This window comes from Perissodus microlepis, chromosome 14 (genome assembly GCF_051167445.1).
Source record: "Perissodus microlepis isolate ML-2025 ecotype Zambia chromosome 14, ASM5116744v1, whole genome shotgun sequence".
NCBI lineage: Eukaryota > Metazoa > Chordata > Actinopteri > Cichliformes > Cichlidae > Perissodus > Perissodus microlepis.
Genome location: NC_140474.1, coordinates 19,611,100 through 19,630,687, shown reverse-complemented (window position 1 = coordinate 19,630,687; position 19,588 = coordinate 19,611,100). Strand labels below are relative to the sequence as shown.

At 39.6% G+C, this 19,588-nt stretch overlaps 1 protein-coding gene across 1 annotated transcript; it reads left to right on the top strand.

Moving 5' to 3' along the window:
- The first annotated feature begins 866 nt into the window (after positions 1 to 866).
- trarg1a (trafficking regulator of GLUT4 (SLC2A4) 1a) lies at positions 867 to 17,144 on the top strand. The gene is made up of 3 exons (XM_084950191.1): positions 867 to 1,919; positions 14,569 to 14,695; positions 15,314 to 17,144. The coding sequence occupies exons 1-3, from the start codon at positions 1,515 to 1,517 to the stop codon at positions 15,322 to 15,324; spliced, it is 543 nt and encodes a 180-aa protein (XP_084806317.1). The 5' UTR covers positions 867 to 1,514; the 3' UTR covers positions 15,325 to 17,144.
- Positions 17,145 to 19,588: the final 2,444 nt, after the last annotated feature.

Here is a 19,588-nt window from a genome sequence, read left to right as displayed (position 1 = left end):
GAAAAAATCCAGCAAACATCCAACACAGGACCTGAGAGATGCATCTGGCCCTTCAGGGCCTCTCTTTAATGAGAGAGGTACAACAGTGAACGTGAACAGCCATTTAAAACACGGTGGAGGCTGTGTGATGGTTTGGGGGCTGGTTTTTGACCAGTGGTGTTGGTGATCTTGTCAGAATTTGTATTCTCAGACTTTTGATTCAACGTGCAATGCTATCTAAGCGTGTGATTGATGACAGCTTTATTTCTCAGCATGGCAGTGATCACAAACACACTACCAATGCATTCAAAGCATACCTGGACCTAATAACACACACACACTATCAATCATGAATTTTTGCCTCCACCTAGAAAAGAACAAAAGCCATCCAGGATTCAAAGGAGAGCTCTGAATGACCTTCGAGAAGCCTGGAGAACTGTTCCTGAAGACTACTTAAAGATATTATAAGAAAGCTTTCCAGAAAGAGTTCAGGCTGTGTTGAAGGATGAAGGTGATCATGCCAAATATTGACTTTCATTCTCATTAGGTTGTGTAAACGATATTTTTTCCTTATCTACTGTTCTTTCATTTATGTTTTCAGGTTTCAGTAAATCGCTGCACCTGTTTTCTATTTTTCCATAGATACGTGGGCTAATGAAAGTCTTAGGGGTGGCTCAAGACTTTTGCACAGTACTGTGTGTGCAAAAAACAAAAGACAAAAAAAAGGGCTTTTTTTGTCTGTTACTGACGTAGTAAAAAAAAAAAAAAAAACCTACATGATGCCAGTATAAGCAGTTAGGATGAACTCGTTTATTTTCCCTTACTGGCTTTTTGTTGAGAACGCTCGAGTTTTATTTTGTGCATCGTCGCCGGAAGTGCCCTGTTTAAATGCGTTAACATGACACTGGTCCCAAGTAGAGCGCAGTGGCTGTGTTCCTGGAGACAGAGGAGGAGAAAGTGTCTGATTTGGGGGGGGTCTGCTTCGAAAATCACGTCTCACTTTGATCTTTCTTTTTTATGAAAGGAGAAGGAAACCCTTGAAGCTACTTCTGCAAGAACAGACAAACACAGGCTCAAGTGGTGGGACTGGATCTAGATCTGCATGGGTGACAGAAGCTCCTCTCACTGATCTGGATGTGTCAAAGAGGAGGGACGGTTTGTGCTGTGAGCTCCTTTTGAAATGACTCAAGTGTCGGGTGTGAACACAAGACAAGTGATCGAAGGAGGAAAATGATGTTTACAGGAGTCAGGCTGCTTTCATCTGATTTTATTCGTTGCTTTTAGGAAGTTTTTCCATCAAATCTCTCCGCCTTTCAGATAATCTAATTTGAAGCCATCCACCGCACCTCGGCGTGTCAGCTTCTTCGTTATCAAAGTTGATCTCAGCTTTAGAGATTTGTTGTAAAAACGAAAATTTGACTAGTCAAAGTGCCGTCATTCACTGTTTTGTAATCAATCTTAAGACATTTTTAACAGATATTTATTTTCAAAAATTTATAAATATATAAATATATCTTTCTAACTGAGAGGTGAACATGGCGATCAACACGGATGCCAACTTCCAGAGATCCAGTTTGGGTGAGGGCGGAGGAGGCGCTCCGCCGCCAGACTTCCAGGAAACTGAGAAACTACTTGCAGTGACCACTGAGCCTGGAGGGAACCAGATGAACATGTCCACCTCCTTCACGGTCAACGTGGGCAGCGACAAGGGTCTGGAAGCCGAGGAGAACGGCCACAGCGTCTCCGTGAGATCGGGCTCCACCGGGCAGCTGGCCGCCTCCGCCCCTCTCTCCCCTTCCAAGGCGAGTCTGAGCCGCTCCTCCACCGGCAATGCAGTCCAGGAGACCCCAAAGCCCCGGGATTACCTCATCCTGGTCATCATCTCCTGCATTTGCCCCGTTTGGCCCATCAGCATCGTGGCACTGGTGTACTCCATCATGGTGAGCATCTTGTTGCCTCATCAAAAGTGTTAAAACCCCTAAATATGTTATTGCTGGTGCACATGATGGGACAGTGCTATTAGGCTAAGTAAATTAAGATCTTGGAACAAAAGAGGACTGGGTTCTTGAGATCCCATCACTGCTTCTTGCAGTTAAGGCTCACTTTATATTTGAGTTGCCCTTTACCTTTACAGCCTTTTGATATATGAAGGAAGCTTTTTTTTTTTTAAGTATGGCTATTATCCCTAACTAAGAACCACATTTGCGTTTGGGTGAATGGTCATCCGAGTATTAATTTTAGACAGAAAGACCATTTAGCAGAGCTTGGATGACAATTTAAAAGAGTTTCTGACACTTTTACACTTAAAGGTTTTAAATTTTTGAATATATATATAAATAACAGAAGTGCAAATGTATGTGAAAAACATATACACACAGAACACTCAGTGCCTCATTATCTTTCACTATTGCTGAGGCTTTAAATGATCTCACGCTGGCTGCTTCCACTCAGCTGCCAGATGGTCTGCTTCAGAGGGGCTGATACTTGATGTATCCCTTCACAGGAAATTTAAGGGTGCAGCTAAGACACTAAAGCTACTTCAGTCAGATATAGATATGGCATTACAGAATTGTAAATAAAATGTTGTGTTTATGCAGATAGACCATGTGGTCTTTGTATGGGCCGCATTCCAAAACGCAGCACATGTAACTGATCTGTGATGCTGAGGATGCACTTTCCTGCTGTCTCCCTCTGCAGTGAGGTCTGGAGCGAAGATGGTGGAGCTGTTGTTTGAGGCTCTGCTTTTTAGTATTGTTTTCTACACAATACTATGCCTATATCTCTCAAAGATACATCAGTACCAGTGTGTGCTCCACATATGAGCTTATAAAAGTGCATAATGCATAATGCAAAGAAAGATGCTCGTGTTTATTTAAAAATGGCATCATTCACATAATTTGTCTGGCAATCAGCAGGAAGTCCACTGTTTACACTGGACTTCCTGCTGGACTGGGGTGGGGGGGTGGGGGATGGGGGGCAAAGTGACCATTTCAAAAAGCTTGGTATCTTTAAATCACGTATGTAAATTTGCCTCCATGTGATATACACACACAACTTTTGAAATAAAGTAATACGTAAACAGAACATAGTGAGAAGGTCAAACATTTTATGTATGTATATATTCTTCTCTACCAATATGTTGAAACTGTATCAAATTCCTGCCTAAATTACAACAGCTATATTTACTATATTTTTCCTCTTTTCCACATTTACAATAAAACATCTAAAATAAAAAAAAGGCTTGTAAACTACAAATCGTATGTATATAGGCTCTTCAAGCTCTGTAACAGCCACAATAGAGCTGAGCAAAGTGTGCTGTTAGCCATAATATCTAATGTGTTCTGCATTGTAAGTGTAGAGAAAGGCAAACTGCTGTTCCTGAGCAGTACAGACACAAACAGCCTATGACGGACCTTTGCAGTAAGTATCTGGAACCATTCTAGCAGAACTCTTTTAGCGCCATCAGTCGTAACTTCCCTGTGTCACGATTTTAACTCCTGGTGGCTGACGGCTCCTTAGTTTCAAGCCATTTGTGTTTTTCAGTGCACTTTACTTCTGACACTGTCCAGTAGCCAATTCTCAGATCTACAGAGAAACAAAGCAGAGGAAATGCAGTAAGCCATTAGTTCTGTAATATCACTCTTGTGGGGACTACACACCAAGGGGAATATCAGACGGTATCCACAAGACAGCCTGTACTTCCCTGAGCCATCATCACGAACCCACTGACATTCACAAGTCGGTTGCTGGCTAATGGCATTGAGAGAGAGAGAGAGAGAGAGAGAGAGAGAGAGAGAGTGTGTGTGTGTGTGTGCGTGTGTGTGTGTGTGTGAGAGAGAGAGAGAGAGAGAGAGAGAGAGAGAGAGAGAGAGAGAGAGAAAGTGTGGCAGAGGGAGGTTTTCACAGAGGGCAGAAGAAAGAAAAGCGAAGGAGGAAGAAACTGGAGCTGGCCACTAACTCAATAGAAGGCGAGAGAAGTCAATTTAGTTTCTCTGCAGAGGGCAGATTGCAGCAGTTAGCCAGCTCAGTAGCAGCGATCAACATCCTCTCTCTTTCCTGGGGGGTAAGGAAAGGGGATATGGGCCTCCCAAAGAAGATCAAAACATCATTCGCTACAAGGGCAGATGGGCATGAGAGAGACAGCAAATAGCCATAAAGTAGTTCCTATCACTTGATTAGAAGAAGCTGAATCAGATAGCACAGTCAGATAAGTGCGAGTGAGTCAGAACAGGAAAAACAGAGGTGTACAACGCTCGCTTGTGAGCAGATGAATCAAAAGTAATGTGGTTGATACCACACGATACAGCTTTGGAGTGCCAGATTAGTGCTAAGTGCCAATATTCGCTACTCATCATCCACTGTGAAATGGATATTGCTGGAAAGTCAGATAAAAAAAAGAGCAGTTTTTAAAATGGTATCAATGGGGAGGTGTCAGAGGAAGCTGAACAGACTTTAGAAATTCATTCACAGAAAGACAGAAAGGTCAAAAAAGACCATCTTAAGGGGAGCCTGATATGAAATGCCACAGTTGGTGGTCAGTTGCATTATTGATGAGCCTTTAGCTTCCAGTGATCTGGATTCAGACTTCATTTCATGCCAAGAGGGTTTGTGCTTAACAGTCGTGCTATTATGTAACATTAACTGTGCTGTGTGCTGTGTATTCAATTAAAACCTGATGTAAACCATATAGCTTTTGTTTTATAAGTATCGTACGCAATCAACATTTGTAGCTAAGCAATGGCTCAAAAATGGCTGTGTAATGTGATCAGAGTGATAAGCAGCAGTATCTGTGGCACTGTCCCGTAGCTCTAAGTGGCATTTAAGCCTGTTTCAGCTCATTGCTTTAGTTCTTCAGAAATACAGCTGTTTTTAGCAGCAGATTCAAGCAACAAAGCTTTGACAAATCCACAGTATTCCAGCCTGTTTGACACAAAACTGAGCTGCAACAGACCCAAATATTTACCCCAGGAATCTTTCAAACCTCAAACAGAGCTGGAAAGAAACGCAAATATAGGAGTGGATACAAATATATCCAGGTGTTATGTTTTTAGATCACACACCTGTCTCCAGCTCCAGCTTTAAATACAATCAAAACTCGTGTAATTGCCTGTGTCTAACTGTAAATGCAGACTTCAGTAGATTCTGCTATTATGCAAAACATAAACTATATCACAGAATTTAAGCAAATACACATTTTTGTGTATGTAGACAGTGCAAACATTAAATAAGATGTATATCCATCTTTTAATCACTTAAACAGGTAAAAGTATCCATCTGTGTTGGTCCCATTTACCCTTGTAAAAGAGTCAGCATCTTTCCACACTGTAGATGGTGCATTGCTAACAGCAGGAACAGTTACATCCATCATCATCTCCCACTACTTTCAGCAGTAGGAACACATAAAAGCCAACTTCCAGCTGGCTGCCGCCAAAGATCTCTGACAGATGCTTGGTGGGAAGGGCTTGCGGCTGGCAAACGCGGAAGATACGCAGTCAATTATGGTTACTGGAGAGGTTGGGGTAATAGGTTTTTACAGTGCGCACTAGCCTATCCCAGTAATGGGAATGCCCAAACTGCAGGAGCATTACTGCATGTGCTGCAGATTTGCCTGTAAAATATGGTCTCACAATGCTGCACTGGCGGGATGGCTTTGTTTGTGTGTGCATGTGTGTGTGTGTGTGTGTAGGTAAATGAGATCTTATTAGTAGTCAAGTGCTGCAGTCACCATCAGAGAGCATTTTACACTGTTCTTACCCAATGTGAGCTCATCAGAGTGTTACAGAGAAAAAAGAAAAGCCGTGTGCTACAAGTCATTTATCATTTTAAATCAATGAATGCTACAATGTGATCATCCAATGAATAATAAAACTGAATGCATAGAAAGTCATGTTTTGAGTACAAGTATAGTACAGAGCACTTACCAGCGTAAGGCCCCTAGCTATATGAGTGGCTTTTTTGATAATATAGGAGCTTTTAAAATCTTCAAATCCCACTACTCGGTGATTTAATATTAAAAATGAATGCATCTTCACTTGTTTTAATTATAATATTGTAACATTTCATTTTATTTACAATATTGTACAGAAGTCTTGAGCCACCCCTCTTTTCTTTCTATTTTGCCTCCAAAGAACAAGACTTTCTCGTATGATAGTTCTCCAGCCTTCCAGAAGGTCCAGAAGTTTCTTTAACTGTTTTTCCATTCATTTTCATTCCAGTGCTTCTACCTCACTATATTCAGAGGAATAATTTTGTTAGGCCACTTAACACTGACCTATGACTCATTCAAACATAAAAAGACATGATAAGTTAGGGGATGAACCAGTGTTGTCTCTACGCAAAGAACTGTATCTTCAGGCACTTTGTTACTAGCAGCCTGCTACAACACACATAAATTGTATTTTGAAGTGGAGGACAAAAGAATAAGAATCTTCAGAAGATAAAAGTTATCTGAATGCCATGTCCTTAATAGGGGAAAAGATCCAGCCTGACAGAACCTGAGAGATGCATCTGGCCCTCCAGTTGATCTGAAGGCCCAGATGTTCACTGAAGACTCACGAGATGGTCTCAGTGGAAGGGACTGTCTTCTTCTGGCAAGAAGGCATTGTTAATGAAGGGATACTGGGATAAAAGGCTGAGGTATGCCAAATTGTACAAAAACTGGACTGAAAAATCAGTGGCAACAGTGGAGTGGAGTGGTGAATCCAAATGTGAAATCAGGATGTGCAGAAGAGGTCAGGAGAGAGATACGACAGTGAGTGTCTACAGCCATCTGTAAAACATGGTGGAGGCTCTGTCATGGTTTGGAGCTGACTATCAGCCAGTGGTGTTGGAAATCTTGACAAAATTGATTACATTTAGTTTTATTTATATAAATGACAACAACTGTTGCCTCGAGGTGCTTAATTGATACAATTGTAAACACAGAGAAGTGCCATCAGATGTTGATACCTAATGCAATACCATCTGCAAATCATCTGATTGGTGATAGCTTCAATTTTCAGCATGACAATGGTCGCAAACACTTCCAGTGCAGTAAAATCATACCTGGATAGAAAAACACACATTGGAACTCTATCAGTCATGGACTGACCTTCCCCTAGAGTCCCAACTGCAACACTACAGGGAGTGCAGAATTATTAGGCAAGTTGTATTTTTGAGGAATAATTTTATTATTGAACAACAACCATGTTCTCAATGAACCCAAAAAACTCATTAATATCAAAGCTGAATGTTTTTGGAAGTAGTTCTTAGTTTGTTTTTAGTTTTAGCTATTTTAGGGGGATATCTGTGTGTGCAGGTGACTATTACTGTGCATAATTATTAGGCAACTTAACAAAAAACAAATATATACCCATTTCAATTATTTATTTTTACCAGTGAAACCAATATAACATCTCCACATTCACAAATATACATTTCTGAAATTCAAAGACAAAACAAAAACAAATCAGCGACCAATATAGCCACCTTTCTTTGCAAGGACACTCAAAAGCCTGCCATCCATGGATTCTGTCAGTGTTTTGATCTGTTCACCATCAACATTGCGTGCAGCAGCAACCACAGCCTCCCAGACACTGTTCAGAGAGGTGTACTGTTTTCCCTCCTTGTAAATCTCACATTTGATGATGGACCACAGGTTCTCAATGGGGTTCAGATCAGGTGAACAAGGTGGCCATGTCATTAGTTTTTCTTCTTTTATACCCTTTCTTGCCAGCCACGCTGTGGAGTACTTGGACGCGTGTGATGGAGCATTGTCCTGCATGAAAATCATGTTTTTCTTGAAGGATGCAGACTTCTTCCTGTACCACTGCTTGAAGAAGGTGTCTTCCAGAAACTGGCAGTAGGACTGGGAGTTGAGCTTGACTCCATCCTCAACCCGAAAAGGCCCCACAAGCTCATCTTTGATGATACCAGCCCAAACCAGTACTCCACCTCCACCTTGCTGGCGTCTGAGTCGGACTGGAGCTCTCTGCCCTTTACCAATCCAGCCACGGGCCCATCCATCTGGCCCATCAAGACTCACTCTCATTTCATCAGTCCATAAAACCTTAGAAAAATCAGTCTTGAGATATTTCTTGGCCCAGTCTTGACGTTTCAGCTTGTGTGTCTTGTTCAGTGGTGGTCGTCTTTCAGCCTTTCTTACCTTGGCCATGTCTCTGAGTATTGCACACCTTGTGCTTTTGGGCACTCCAGTGATGTTGCAGCTCTGAAATATGGCCAAACTGGTGGCAAGTGGCATCTTGGCAGCTGCACGCTTGACTTTTCTCAGTTCATGGGCAGTTATTTGGCGCCTTGGTTTTTCCACACGCTTCTTGCGACCCTGTTGACTATTTTGAATGAAATGCTTGATTGTTCGATGATCACGCTTCAGAAGCTTTGCAATTTTGAGACTGCTGCATCCCTCTGCAAGATATCTCACTATTTTTGACTTTTCTGAGCCTGTCAAGTCCTTCTTTTGACCCATTTTGCCAAAGGAAAGGACGTTGCCTAATAATTATGCACACCTGATGTAGGGTGTTGATGTCATTAGACCACACCCCTTGTCATTACAGAGATGCACATCACCTAATATGCTTAATTGGTAGTAGGCTTTCGAGCCTATACAGCTTGGAGTAAGACAACATGCATGAAGAGGATGATGTGGACAAAATACTCATTTGCCTAATAATTCTGCACTCCCTGTACTGAAGCAGTGTGGGATCATCTCGACAGACAATGGAATAAAAGGCAGCCAACACCCAAATATTTTCAATGGACCTTCATATTGTCCTTATATATCGTATTTGCATGTGAGCTTACAAATGTTTCAGTAAAACATTACACCTATTCCTCATTTTATTAGCAAAATCTGGACAAATGCAACAGAAATCCCTTCAGCACATTAATTTGTGATTAACTACCTGCAAAGAAAAAAGTTATAATAATGGCATTTACACCAGCTTAAGCTGTGCATTCCAATTGCTAAGTAACAGATGCTAAACCTACTTTTCATTGTGTGATTTGCATCACATTAGATAATGACAGCGGTGTAACTAGACAACTCTTTGCTTTAGAAATCTCACCTGTGGTGAAAGCGTTTCTTAGTGTTTGCCCTTTTTTAGTACAAATAGCCCATTTCTGTTTTGTTTTTGTAGTTGTATTGTATATCAATAAACTGTGTTTGGTTTAACAAACAGATTGCTAATAATAGCATACATTATCCCGATGATAGTGCACTGTGCTATGAACTAAACGATGAAACCTGACTCTGAGTTATTTAAATATGCCTGGCAGTGGTTCACTTATAAATGATCTGCCAATGGATAAAGGTTTATACTATGATGGTCTAGTCTTTAAAAGCATTAGCACTCTGTTAGTTTGTTTGAATTCACAAGCAAATATATAAACACAAGTAAAATCGTATGTAACCATCAGCTACAATGCATTTTATAGCTAGAATAGGTATTGTGCCATCATAGCTCTGGAAGGTTTGATCATTTAGTCGCATGGGTGGTTTGAAATTTTAATGGACATTTTCTGTAAAAAGTCTAAAAGCCTTGCTAGCTGCTTCCGAGAGACTGCGATGTTCTTTATCCCTCACCGGACCAATGTGATTTAACTTAACATACCAAAACAAAAAAAACTGCAAAAGCCTCGTACAAATTCATTTAGGGATTAAAAATGTCTGTCACTACTAAATTATAAATGATTGTCATCTTTGAACTTAAAAAAAAGTTAAGTACAGTTTAAAAATAAAAATGTAAGCAATGAAATGAATATAATCTAAAAGTTTTGAAAGATATAATGTATAAACCTGAAAATCGACAGATTTGCTCATAGAAGAAAACATCCTCTCACTGTACACTTCTGCGTTCCACCATGGCTGTTGTTGGTTCTCCATTATTAATGGCAAGTGAGAAAAGAAGCACTTACTGACTTACTACCACCCACACTTGTCTGCTGAACATTTGAACACATTAGAGAGAACGAGTGTGCGTGTGTGTGTACAAAGGTAGCACAATGAACACTACAATTAGGGTAGAATTTCCCATTCTGAAAACAAATATGACCCGTAGTCGTGCTGTGAATCAATACAGGCGTGATTCAGTGAAGCAAAGGGTGCCTCCCTTTCACTACACACAGATATTCACAAACACAAATGAAAACCTCTCGCATGTCTCAAAGGTAACATCCAACAAGACTAGGTCCAAATGAGAGTGCTGACAATGCCTTCCTTTGTTTCTTTTTACTTTCTTATTATCATTATGCAAGTAAAATATCATCTTTTTAAATCACCTCCATTCTCCATTGATGGTTTCTCTCCAAGCTGGCCAAATAGGCTGTGTTTTCTGAAAGGGACTTCCATTGATTTAAGGTGCTGATGCTGCTTTTCTCTATGAGAAAAGATCAATACAAGCTCCAGCGGGACTTTGCACCATAGCTTCACATTGCAGTCCTCAGAGCAAGAAGATGGAGTGTGTCCCTGTGAGTGAGTGAGTGAGTGAGTGAGAGTAAAAAAAAAGTAATGTTTTTGTTTTACTGTCATGAGCCTGGATTGTGGGATGAGACATTACATGTAGTAGATATTTACATTTGATCAAATTTGAATAAATCCTAGAAATAATCGTCCAGTTAAATAGTTTTTGTCATTACGTTTCTTACCATGCAGGATATAGGAGTACATTACATTAGGTGATTGTTTTAAGCCAATTGCATTATATTGAAATATCTTTGTTTTAATTGCGATGCAGCATCTGTCAAAAGTTGAGTTTGAGCCTTTTAGAATTAAAAATTGGGAGGCGTTTGTGAAGCTGCGATAAACTGTGTGAGCAAATCAGTCAGTAATTTAACCCCATAACAACTAGTGTATTATATTTGATACATACAGTTTTTGAGACTTCAACATTTTCAGTGTGATTTTTTTTTTCCTAAAAAATACAAATATATTGGATAATACACTTTTAAGAAGTAATTCTTTGCCAGGTGTAGCTATCATATTTGCTAAACTTTGTTTGTTTGTTTTTGGCAAATTATTGCAAATTTCATCTTTTTATAAATGTCAGGAGGTTCAATAAATTCTCCATTTATTGGCAATTATTTAACGGTTCAAGTTTGAAGGGGTAAGAAGAATATTTGTCAATGTAAAATTCTGACAAATGTACATTTTTCATCACATGGTCCCAAGGTCCTCCTTAAAAGCAGACATGAGCTTTTCTCAGAAAGATCTCAAAAAACTACCATCAGTGCATTTCATCTTTGCATCTACAACTAAGAAAAACATAATTTTCATAATTACCAGAGCTGTTAACTTAGAGCACCTATTTTGTTAAGCACTATGTATTTAATTTATAATCTCCTTTTTTTCCTGCATCTTTAATAATCCAAAACATTCATATTTCACCCATGCCTAGTACCACTTCCTCATCTTCTTAATATTGAGTTCATTATGTACTGGGCAGCTGAAATCCTTTATCATGCAAGAATGTGAAGACATTCTGCTTTGAAAGTATATCATGAGCTCGGTTGTTGTTATTATTTCCCAAACATCAGGCATTATTAAAAGAAGAGATGAATGCCATATTTAAAAGTAGTTTTCCACTCTACCCTAAGGTTGCACTGTCCCAAACCCACGTGCACTAGTGCACAGTAGTATCTTACTACCAGACAGCCTGGAGGCAGAGCATCTCACGGGAGTGAGACGATGGAGTAACAAGTTAGTAATCAGGGGAAATACTCTGTAATTCAATCTGAATTTGAGGCAGTTCCCACCTAACCCCCAACACTCTATTTCTTCAGTATTCAGTGACTGAATGAAGCAAGAAAACACAGACACCATAGCATGATTTCAAACTAAATTGTGAGGGTAATGTAAAATTAAGAATAGTGGATTACTTCCTGAAATTCTCTTATGAAGCATGAAGTTCTCAATCGCTGCTAAACTCAGGTGTAGGCAGGTTTCATTGCTGCAGTCACACATGGACTGAGTCATGATCCTTCTTCTACCTGGAAATCACCTCTTACTTTTAATTCTGATTAAAATGTTTTTAATTTCAGTCAGTGTTAATTATATTTGTTTTATTAATACTTTCATACACACAGTGCCGTTTATATTTAAAGCATTTGAACTTTCATATGTAAAATAGGGAAAAATCTTTTGAGGAATTTAGTGTAGTTAAACTGTCAAACTGATGAATTTCTTTGTTTTGTTTTTGTTTTTTAACTTTTCATATTTTTATATCTGTAACTCCAACCTGTGTAGAGCTTATATGTATTTTAGTCTTCGGACAGTAGGGCAGGACTTTCTTTCTTCTAATACCAGATAAGTTTTGGTGAGAGGTCCAATTTCTGTTTTATCACCTCTGCTTTGAAAAGACTCATCCTGGACACCTGCTGAAGTATTTAAACGCCATCTGCATTCAGGTTGATCAGGTTGATCAGATTGTTTAGTTGCTCTAGTGCTCAAGTGAAACTTGTTAAGTTATAGAGCAAATACTTGGAGTGATATATGTAAACTATAAGCAAAACACACACACGATGAAATTTTGTTTTATGACTAAATAAATGAAAAACAGCAACATAAGATTTTTTATTTGATGTGTGCATGTACATGCTGCAATACTGTGAAGGGCAGTGTTCCTTTGTGTGGACTCCCTTTCACAAAATAAAAACATACACTGTTAAAAAACCCTGCCAATCCAATGAAAAGCCTGAGACATCAGTAACAGGAGATTTGATCTTTGGGGTGACTCACATAAAAGCAATGCAGAAGGCTGAGAATTCCCATCCATCACACCTTTCACACATACGCATGAATCACTCTGTCTCCGTATCTGCAGTGTACAAGCAAAGCAATATACGTTCAGCATTAAAATGATATACAACCCCTTCATACTGCTGCACTCACCGACTCCATCCAATTGGCTCTGCAAGTCACATTCTTCCATCAGTCCCAATCTGCCGGCATGAGATTTGACCGTTTACAGTTGAAATAAATTACTCTGCATTTCACAAGTCAACATTACTGCACTGCATGTTTATCAATTTCTTTTTAAAATAAGTATTGATTAACTATATGATAAATATTTTAAAGTGTAACTCTTGGAGAGCTGCTTCAGTATTTTCCTCCGGCCAGGAACTTCATCATTTGTCCAGTAAAGCCACGATCCCTTCTCTGTCAAAACCATCACAGCTTTGCCTCTAACATTGTTTCCAAAGCACTGTGAGATGTCACTCTGACATAATCATTTCTAACCCTGTCCATCATGGTCTCTTTGTCAGTGCCACCATCTCCAAACCACATGTCACAGCAGGTCTCACTACCATCTTGTAAACTTTCCCTTTGACTTTTGATACTCTTTACATTTTCATCTTTCCACCTGTCACTTTCTCATTCACACACACGTATTCTGTTTGCTACTACTGACTTTCATTCCTTTTCTCTCCTGAGCATACCTCCACCTGTCCAGGCTCCACAGAGTCCACAGAGACCCCTGCCTGCTTTCCTTTGGCTTTGCCACCTCTCTTTTTTATATTATTAGCCTCCAGTACTCTGTGCACTTTATTCATCTTCCTGACTATCCCACTGTTTCTTCACTAACCTTTGAGTGTTTTCTTGCACTTCCTCTTTCCACCACCAAGTCTCTTTGTCCTGTGTCATCTGCCCAGAAGATACCCCAAACACCAGTAACTTTTCCCCACCACCCAGAGCTTGTCTCAACTCACTTCTACTTGTTCTTGGTGTCCAAAGTCATTCTACAGACTACCATCTGATGCTGCCTAACTACATTGTCCCCATGAAAACCTTTGAGGGTTAGACTTTTCAAAGAGCCACAGGTTAGAGTGTGAATAATTATTGGTACACCTCAGCGCTTCAGTGTATATGCCGAAAGAAAAACCAGCTCTGGAGAACATACGGGTGTTTTATGTTTTCAGTGTAAAATATGTACTAATCTGGACATTTTGTAAGTAATTTTTTCAAGAACTTTTCACATTTGTTTCACCCATAAATGGGAAAAGCATTGCACTTTAGTACATAAGCTCAGTGAGCAATGGTGTATATGTATCTTGAATTTCACACCTTACACTCAATGTGTGCGAAGACTTGTGTATGTTCGTGAGTTAGTAAAGGTTTTTTTTAATCATCTATTTCTTTTTTTAAATGTTAAATCACATTACACCAGATCAGCAAAATCCATTGATGAGCCTGACTGATCCAGGATGATTAGTTCAGTAGTTTCAGGGTGTTCAGAATTGATAATAATCAAACAATTTGGAGTTCTTCAGGTGCAGGTGCAATAACTCAGGTTTTGGGGCAGTCACGAAGTCTTCGTGCTGCTTGGTCTTATGGTTTTTCCTACACAAACTGGAAAAATAAAGTAAAAGACGAAGAACTGGACTAATTACAAATAATACTATACAGGGTTCCTGCTACATCACTGTTTGCATCTCTAGCTTTATCCAAGAACTCATAAATATGTAGATGAAAATCTCCACCCTAAGTGTATCCTTGGTTTGGCTGGTTCGACAGATCTTCCTAAAAATGTTCTGTTTGGTCTACTACCTAATATATTAAATTTGTTTAATAGTCTTGCTGCTTTTGTGTGTCCCCAGTCCAGAAACAGTCTCCAGGCGGGGGACATAGACGGGGCCAGGAGGCTGGGTAAACTGGCTCGTCTGCTCAGTATCGTCTCCATTGTCTTGGGCGTGGTCATGATCACAGTCTACGTCTCAGTTTCAGGTACATTCATTGAATCAAGCAGGACAAATTTTTGAGGACAGTGATGTTATCATGATGGTGTCCAGTGTGCTGCACCGAGATTTAGATTGAGGTTTAAAGTGTAGCTGTAGGAGGAACTATCTACTCAGAAGGGCAGTCCAAGAAACATCTGCCAAGGCAGCTCACTCTCTCGGCAGAGTGTTCCTGGTAACTCATTTTGTTTACTTTCTTCTTTTTAAACATACGTTAAGAAGTTTGTAGTGCAGTAAAAATGAGATAAGAGTAGCATGACAGATGTTTACATTGATTACATTATTGTCACTTTGACTTTTATATCAATCTTGAAGGAGAGGTCAGAGGTCAAACGTTAAAACTTTTAAATTCTTATAAGGCTTTTTATCAATTTTCAACCAATAAATCATTAAGTTGACCTTGAAGATAAGGCCCCTCTACACTCAAAGTTTTATCGAAATCAGAATACAAAACTTTTCAAGCGATCTTGTTTACAGACAGAAAGAATGACATGCTTCAGATGTGTTTCCTGTTTTCAACTTTGCCAACATCTGTGTGTGTGTTACATTTACTTTTGCTGGAATCATAAGTGTGTGACATACTTCTTCTCTTTCCCTTTTTTTACAGTTTCCAAATGAACTCGCGAGAGATGATCTTTCAGCAAGTAAACAAATGAAAAACACCATTCAGAGATGCATGTATTAGAATCTGGTTAGCATTTGCTTGACAAAAATAATGAAAATCCTGATGTAAATCTGTCAGGTTAAAACAGAGGAGGAAGAAAATGCAGATTTGTTTGTGGTCAGAAGGAACCCCGTGTGTTTCCCAGTGTGGAACATGGACTTCTCTCAATGAAGACAATAATCTGTGTATGAGGAGAGAGCGACTTTCTCTGTATGAGATGGAGCTTCTTTCGAAAAATGGATTTGGGGTTTGGTCTCCAAACTTTGGACAGCTGCATATAATCCTCATATATTCCTTATCGAATCTTTTGCATTCAAAGCATATACAGTTACAAATATATTTGAAATGTGGATAGAAAAAAATTACATATATACATTGTATATGTACATTTTATATAATGTTTGTATGCCAAGCAGTGCTGGGTTTGCTAAGGCTGTCATAGTGGCTGCTTTGTCAGTACCTGGATGCTCAGTGGAAACTCAAAGGTTTGTGAAAGTGGGCAGGGGACATAATTGTTTTTATTTATTATAATTTTTCATTGAAAAAAAAAAAAAAACAAGACCAAGTGCATGCCTGAATGTAGATCACCGAACCTCTGCCTTCATTTTGACTGTTATTTCCATGTTTCTTACCTTTTCCAGGAGTCTGAGAGACTAGCAGGTTTGCACATGTGAGACTGTTTTGTGTACATCTAATTATTTACCACAAACATGATTTAGTCTCAGCTACACCTTCAGGTGTTGTTTCTCCTCACCATATTCCCTTATAATTAATTTTACGTGTGTGCGTGCACGCGTGCGTGTGCACGTGTGTTTGCTGCCTTTCTACACCATAGCTCCCTATTTGGCATTGTTATACAATGACTGTTAAATGTCACTGATTGTTTCACTGAATGTTTTTTCCAGCTTGTTGTATTGGTATAAAATGTATTTATATAGGAAAATATATATGCAATATGTACGCATGCTATGGGCCAAACAGGCTGACACAAACTTCTTTTTTTTTTTAACAATGAGCGGGTCTATAAGTTTAACTTAGTAACAATGAAAAGCATTTAAACAAAAAACACAAGCATTCTGTAAAGTTCAAGCCTGACAAATTGTCTGTATTCATAATTTTATCGAAGAGATGCAGTTTATTGTTCTGGCTGTGGATACACATAACAAGTATGTTACAGTGACATGTACCAGGCTTGTGAGCAGAGATAAAATTCAGTAACACTATGTTGCATTATTCAGATCATTTGGATAGATTTTGGGGGCAATAATGTTATTTGGATGGCAGGGTTAATTTACATTTTGTATCATTTTCATTTTGATAAGTTACAGTGCTTGTTTTCACTTGCTCATACAGTTCAAACAAGTGAAACCTTATAGCTATATTATGCTGCTAAAGTGATACTACCAAGTCCTCAACATCATCAGTGAAAGGATGTACAACTGCTAACTGTCGAGTTAACAGACTTTCAAGTCCCCGTTCATACTCATGGTTGTACAAAAAGTCACTTTAGCAAAACATCCGAAAGCAGCAAAATCCAAAGATGCCCTACTGTTTACTTAGTGCAGGCGACAGCCCTGCTGTTTTTCTTACATCTACATTTTTCATCTGGAACAATTGGCGAGCAGAAGCCAACTGTCAGTAAAACAGTTCAAACTTTTCCACTTCATTTCCGTGTATTAATGTGTTTCCTTTCCAGTATATTGTATGTGCCAGTTCACCTCTCTGTGGTGTACATTTTGCATGTCAGGAATAAACATTACCATGCATGGTCCAAGTTGTGCCTTCTCATGGTAACTTCCAATTCACAAGGAATTGTGTTGACCACAGCCATGCTAGCAGCTTTCTGAGTCTGTAGTCTATAGATAGCATGTTGTTTCAGATAAATGTAAATATTCCAATAATTATATCAATAAAAACACCAACATGTTGATCGCCATGCCAATCGTGGCTCAAGAGTTGGCAGTTCGTCTTGTAATCGGAAGGTTGCCGGTTCGAGCCCTGGCTCGGACAGTCTCGGTCGTTGTGCCCTTGGGCAAGACACTTCACCCGTTGCCTACTGGTGGTGGTCAGAGGACCCGGTGGCGCCAGTGTCCGTTAGCCTCGCCTCTGTCAGTGCGCCCCAGGGCAGCTGTGGCTACAATGTAGCTTACCATCACCAGTGTGTGAATGACTGAATGTAGTGTAAAGCACTTTGGGGTCCTTAGGGACTAAGTAAAGCGCTATACAAATACAGGCCATTTGTCACTTAGACCTTTATGGGTCGGACCCCAGTTTGCCTACAGTTTACTCTCTGTAATCCGTAGAGACGGTTGTGTGAGTAGATCAGCCCTTTCTGAAATACTCAGTTCTCAAAGTTGCTAAAATCACCTTTTTTCCTTATTCTGATGCTCGAGTAGATCTTCAGCAACTCTTCATGACCACGTCTACATCCCTAAATACCTGAATGCCTTGATTTGCCATGTGAATGGCTAATTAGATATTTGCCTTCTTAACTTTGGTTGCTAAGGCTAAAGTACGAATAGAATATTGTTGGTTGGAAACTGAGGTATTATCATTGAGCAGATTTTTAAATCTGCTCAATGATTGTTTTAGAAGTAAAGGGACACTTTTACTATTGTATTCTGGCAAGAATTTGACGTTTACAGCCAAAACATATTCCACTTTATCTACTAATTATCAACGCATTTTCTTTAAAAGCTTAATTTTAGTGGTGGCACTAGAGGTCAGTCAGTCAACAGCCAAATTCAGGCAGCCTGACTATGAAACAGAATTTTTTTGAATCACCCAACTTTCTTGCATGTCCGTGACCATCTGTGTTTTTCTCATGACTGGCGTCTAAAGGAAGAAGAAAAAAAAGGCTTTTCCCACAGACAAGAAAAAAAATCCACTGTGGTACATTTGTGAATGTAATATTTGTGTATTGTTCAGTTTTCATTGAGACTGACAGAAGAAGATATTGATATTGATTCAACTCTGCACTGGTGCTGTTGTCTGCAGTCCTGTATTGGATTGCACAGCTGTTGTTGCTTTTATTGTATCTAAGCCCTGTACATAGGGCATACACACTTCGACTTCAGGGAACACAAACACCATTTATCATGGTCACCACGGCTACAGACTGTAGAGTAGGAGAGAATTTGTGGGGGGGTAAACATTTTATGGCTCTCTTCAACCACACACACTCACAGATAAAGGCCTGGCTTAGTTTCAAATGCTTAAACTGCTTTTTAAATATTCGCTTTGTTCACAGAAAAAAAGACAAGATTTCTGTCTTTACACCTTAGCTCCTTCTAATAAGGAAATTTGCTAGCCGGAAGTTACTGTAGCAGGACTCTTCTGAGAGAATCTAGCACTTAGTTGAGTGGCTAAAACATTCAGGAGTTGCACCTCTGCAGTCCTCCAACAGCACGTACACACTTCTGAGCTATACTTAGACTTCAGCGCAGGATTTCCCCCTTAAAGGACGTAAGATATTAATGGGCAGGTGGCAATTTATTCTGACTGCTGTAGTATGAAGAAAAGGCTATTCCTGTCATAATGCCCAATCAGGATACAGACCAAATATATATATATCTTTCTTTTAGTTTTCTTTGTGAGGAAGGCATCAAACAGAGGGGATGAGGACAAGAAACCAAAGGCTCTCTCTTCACTCCACTGTTGTGGACATTTTTGTATTGGATTACAGTCAACTGACAGCCTGAAGCAGTGAGAGAAAAGCGCATTGACGTTTCTCACACAGCTGCTTTGCTTTCACATTCCAGCACCGGCACCAACAAACTAAGACTTTAATCGAATGAGTCAAAGCCTGTCTGCAGTCATTCCCTTCTCAGCTGAAGGCTTCAGCTCCTCTAGTGCCTCTTTGAGTTCCAAGTGGATTCAAACCAGACGCAGTCAGGCTCAGGTCTGCCAGGTACACTGTGAAATGTGCAAAATGTTTAACTCCTCCAGAGGCTGGTCATCAAGCCCTGCTTTCATTTTTCTGCTATGGAAACCTTGAAGCAGTGCACTATAAAAAGGTTTGTGACTGAATATATTTCACCAGTTTTGTTCTTCTTAAAAAATACTTTATTTTGCATGGCTTTGAAAACAGCCAATCAGGCAAGCATGTGGATCAACTGTCCCAAAAGAGAAAAGCTGCCATTTATTTAATGCTTTCTTATATTCAACGATTTAGGACTGAACTTAGACGATCAAGCAAGTTACAAAAACTTTAATACA

Excerpts from the sequence above, each read along its gene's own strand:
- trarg1a (XM_084950191.1), top strand. The coding sequence starts at position 1,515 with ATGGCGATCAACACGGATGCCAACTTCCAGAGATCCAGTTTGGGTGAG. Across the intron at positions 1,920-14,568 it reads CACTGGTGTACTCCATCATG|TCCAGAAACAGTCTCCAGGC; the intron begins GTGAGCATCTTG and ends GTGTGTCCCCAG.